This window comes from Loa loa (assembly GCF_000183805.2).
Source record: "Loa loa unplaced genomic scaffold supercont3.264, whole genome shotgun sequence".
Classification (NCBI taxonomy): domain Eukaryota; kingdom Metazoa; phylum Nematoda; class Chromadorea; order Rhabditida; family Onchocercidae; genus Loa; species Loa loa.
In genome coordinates, this window is record NW_018108444.1 from 79512 (window position 1) to 84420 (window position 4909).

Sequence of the window (4909 nt, forward strand, 5' to 3'; positions counted from 1 at the left end):
GAATGAAATTAGAGGGAGATTGGAAGTAAACTTGATAAGATTAGAAAAATAAGGGTAAGATTTTCTTGTTAGAAAGAGTTATTGTTAATTAGTAAAACATCATCCCGAAATCAACAAACTTAAAATTGGAATAAAGGAGCAGTGAAATATTTAACGAACTGCATGTGGTATACTGGGATGAAAATTCTGATCTCACCATCAATTTTAGTTATTTTATTGGTTATAAGCATTATTTAAATTGCTTAATTTTAAAGTTTTATTTGTGAATAGCACATAATGCTACGAAAAAAGTGTTCTTCATTATTGTTTCATGGAACTGACGAAAAAATTTATCTCTAAGTTATAAACAGCATTGCAGTCATCTCTAGGTTACCAACACCATTGCTGTTATCTCTAAGTTATCAACAGCATTGCTGTTATCTCTAAGTTATTAACAGTATTGCTGTTATCTCTAAGTTATTAACAGTATTGCTATTATCATTATAACCATTATCTCTATCATTACTAGCCTTTTTGTTATTTTCTAATTAATACTTATAATTTTATCACATACCCTTGCTATCACTATCAATTATCATTGTTGTTGCTAATTCTTTTCATCATTATTGCTTAATGATTGGAAATTTAATTATTTATTGTTACGATCATTATAATTTGTAGTTCTGTAATTACGACAATAATATTATGATCGCTAATTAAGCAAGACATGTTATAATTCGTAATTAAACAACTTTTGCTAGCTTATATTAGTTTTATTTGATAGCTATACAATTATCGCTAATTATATTTTATACATTTGACAATTTTGATAATCGTAAATTATGATTATATCTAAATTGGAATAGTTATGCATTATCAGTAAGTTTATTTGATCGAAATTACAAAAGTTATATGTTTGCATGAATTTTTGACAAATCAATTGCAAGTGCATTTATGCAAAAGATTTTTAACTCCAGTACTTGAAATGAAGCGAAATTAAAATACTTGAAATTGGAATTGAAACGAAATTGAAAACATAGCTTTATAATTATCAATTGCATAAAAAACTATTTGCTATTTTAATTTCACAATTTTCTGTTCAATATTATCAAATAATTGATCCATAATTTGTTACAATACTGTGCTGCAAATTCGTATAAATTATTAATAACAATTTCAACTCGTACAAATTATTAACAACAAGTTTCAATTTTAAATTTAAAATTGAAATTTGATAATTCAAAAGATTTCGTAATATTAAATAAATCAATGTTATTATTCATTTTCTACTAGATATTAATGTAGCATTTATCATTCGAATATATTCGGTCCAACAATTATTTTTTTTTTGAATTCAGTTTATTTGATTTATGTTAACACTAGAAACCAAATATACCTTTCCTTTTTATCATTTTATCATTTTATCATTATCAGGAATAGCAATGTATGCTGGAAAATCCATATTCATTTATCGTTTAGTTTTTCTTGGAATTTCTAAAATTTAAAAGAGAATATTATTTTATATTTTAGATTTTACTCAACCAAACAATGCATGTCATGCATTACTGGAAGATGTCAAATTATCAAAGATATCAGATATCATCTAATCCTATCATCTTCATTCTGCATAAAACTTTCAAAATTACTGGAAAATTACTGGCATGGGAAGTGATAATGCGAAACAAACTTCTTTTATAGATATCAAATTTACCTGATAAGAAGTAATAACTCTAACACGACTCAATGGTATTATCATTCCATTTGAATCAACAATCTTCCAACCTTGTGGTAAACCAGCAACCTGTAAAATTTACATACTATTATTCTCTTATTTTTAAAATTTAGCGAATTAAAAATTTAATTTTAGCACTTTTTTAAATGAAATTTTTTAAACTTCTAAAACATTTTTTTTTCTTTTAACAAAATTTTATTTAAATTATTATATAAATACTTGAAAATATAATTACCGATGGATAACCGTGAGTTTGATTAATACGATCAAATAAATTAATTTTTGTTGTATTCTGAAATATGACATTTGTATCGTTGAAATTTGCATAAATGCTTGGAATGCTTAATTTATTTCGTCGATTAATTCATCATTTCTTTACGATTAATGCTATCATTTTTATATTATAATAAAATGTTAAATATAAAAAAAAAAAAGAAAAACAGTAATAAGAAAAAAGAGTAAAGTTTAATTTGAAAATAAAAGCCAAAATTTATTAATATCACAAATTTTATTGCAATTATAAAATTTAATAAGATCATTTTAAGATTCCTGTTTAAGTGAACCACATAATGGTTGTTCCGGTATGTCACATGGGAATTCTCGGTAGTATATTTTAGAATTATCCTCAAAACATTGATGAGCAATGTAATCATCAATATATGTTTCACCAATAATCATCGATCGGCCATTTCTTGTGCGACAACCTAAAAATTAAAATTTCCAATTTATCTTAATATATAGGAAAATAATGTAAGTAATATCTTAATTTAAAATTTTTTCTTTTCATAAATTTTCATTTTTCAACTATTTATGCTTTAAATTATTTAATTAACTATTTAAAATTAGTTCTACAAATTGTTGAATAAATAAGGTAATCCGGAAATCCGGTAAAGATAAGCTTTTGATATGATACATCATATTATCCTCTTTTTTTTTCTTATTTATAAGCTGAATTTAATATTTTTTTTTTAATGAATGAACTTTTTTAATAACTACTCTTTCTTGGCTAATTGAAAGTTAATTAATTTTATTGAAATTTCCTAAGTTGAAAATTCCGGATTTAACTATATTGTATAATTATTTCAAATTGAAAATATCTACCAATGATGGTATAAGCGCCAAATTTCATACATTTGTATAAAAGATGTCCTGTAAACCAAGTTTCACCCTAAAATTTAAATTTTAATAATCGATAAAAAAATTCTAGAAATAAAAAATATTATTAAAATTTATTGAAAAATTCAAAATTCATAAAAAAATTTTATCAAATTTTATACAATTTTTAACATATTTCTTTCCTACTTCTTTATATGCTTTCCCATTTTGTTGGCAATCAATAGTTACTGGAATCATTTGATTAGCTTGAAGGATAATCATTGGTGAATCGCGGGGAGAAGCTAACCAAGCAGTTATATTAGTTGAAATTTTTGTTAATCCTGCACATTCCACTGTAAGTAATACTGTTGCAGATAAATAGATTCGTAACATGCTGAAGTTTAATTATGAAATTTCAAATAAGAAAAAAAAAGAATAAAAGAGCAGAAAAAAATCTTTACTTAAAATTTAATTAATTGAAGTAATTAAAAATGCATCTGCACAAAACAAAAGAAAAAAAAATTACATAAATCATTGTTACAACTGCAATAAAAGTGTTTTTCATTAGTGTTTGCTAATGAAAAAGAAAAATGATTTTTAATTAATTAAACAATTTAATATGATTCAAAAAATCTTGCTGATAGAAATTTTTTGGAATAAAAATTTAATAAAAATTTAAAAAAAGAAATAACATTAATTATGGCTAATTCATAAAATCTAACAATTATTCGGCTAATTTTTCAAAATTTCCACGATAAATTTCAGGGTATTTGAAAGAGTTTTCTAATCAATTAGGATAATTTGGTATAATTTTAAAATAATTTTTGTTAATTGGAAAAACTTTTGCAAAAAAATTTTTTAAAAAAAACTTTTAATTATGATTACAAATAATTTGATATAATTCCTTTTTCCTTTTTTTATTTTTATTTTTTAAACATAAATTCTTACAATAATCATCTATTCCACTCATTAACATCCAAATTCGTTGATGTTTCAAAGATATAAAAAAATACAAAAAATAAAAGTTGAAAATTTTAAAATGAACAAAAGACGAAAAGATTTTTTTTCGTTTTTTTCCCTCTTCCTTCTAGTAATTGTGCAATTTTGTCACATTATAGTATTGTTGAAATTGAAGTTGAAAACTAAAAGATGAAAAGTTAGGAAAAATAATAAATAAATTAAACAGTAGAAAATGTATTTACTCGTTTTCTAAGTATGTTTTTTAGGGTAATTCTTCGTTTTTTCTTTTTCTTTTCACTAATTTTACCTGTTTTGATTCTCTTTCACATAAATTTAAAAAAAAAATTTAAAACCTGAAATTGGTGACACTATTGTCCTGAAGTGCATTTAACAAGCTATTATAGTTTGGTTCTATTTTTTTATTTGAAAAAAAAAGAAAAAAGAAATACTATTTTAACAAAACTTTTAAACGAATAATCAATACCAATTCATTAATCGGTATCATTTATTTAAATTGAATTTTTGAAATCAAATTTTTGATCTTAAATAATCATAAAATTGAATTTTAAAATAATCACAATTAAGTAATGGTAAATTTTCATTTAGAATATTATTAATCTGTTGAATTCATTTGAATTAAATTTTTGAAATGAAGTTTTTAAACGAAATTGGAATTAAATAAAAAAAATATGCTATTTTAAGAAAACTTCAAATATATAATGAATAAAAATTCATCAATTATTAAATGATTAATTTAAATGAAATTCGTGAAATCAAGCTTATTACATGGTCTAAAATTTAAATTTCAAAATAAATACAATAAATTTATGCAAATTCACAATGAAAATATTACTAATCAGCTAGAAATTTGATCTTTAAATTCTAATTCTTATGAAAAAACAATCTTTGATAAAATTTTCATATAATCTGAAATCTAATCTTTAATACATATAATAAATTCAGAATTCAATGATGTTTAGGTGACTATTTTTACTAAAAAATTTCCGGAATTTTTTTAGTTAAACGTAGTCAGGAAGGAGGATATCATTGGAAATTTATGATGTGCTAATTAGATGATTACAAGAATTGAGGGAAAAATTGGAATCGAATAAATTAGACAAATAAAATTAATGATAAGCTAAA

The 4909-nt window shown here is 22.5% G+C and overlaps 1 protein-coding gene across 1 annotated transcript; it reads right to left on the minus strand.

Annotated features, from left to right (window-relative positions):
* Positions 1 to 2251: 2251 nt before the first annotated feature.
* On the minus strand, positions 2252 to 3199 carry LOAG_12632 (hypothetical protein; the record flags this gene model as incomplete). Its single annotated transcript, XM_003148144.1, has 3 exons — positions 2252 to 2415; positions 2813 to 2879; positions 3014 to 3199. The coding sequence occupies 3 exons, from the start codon at positions 3197 to 3199 to the stop codon at positions 2252 to 2254; spliced, it is 417 nt and encodes a 138-aa protein (XP_003148192.1).
* Between the last annotated feature and the right edge of the window lie 1710 nt (positions 3200 to 4909).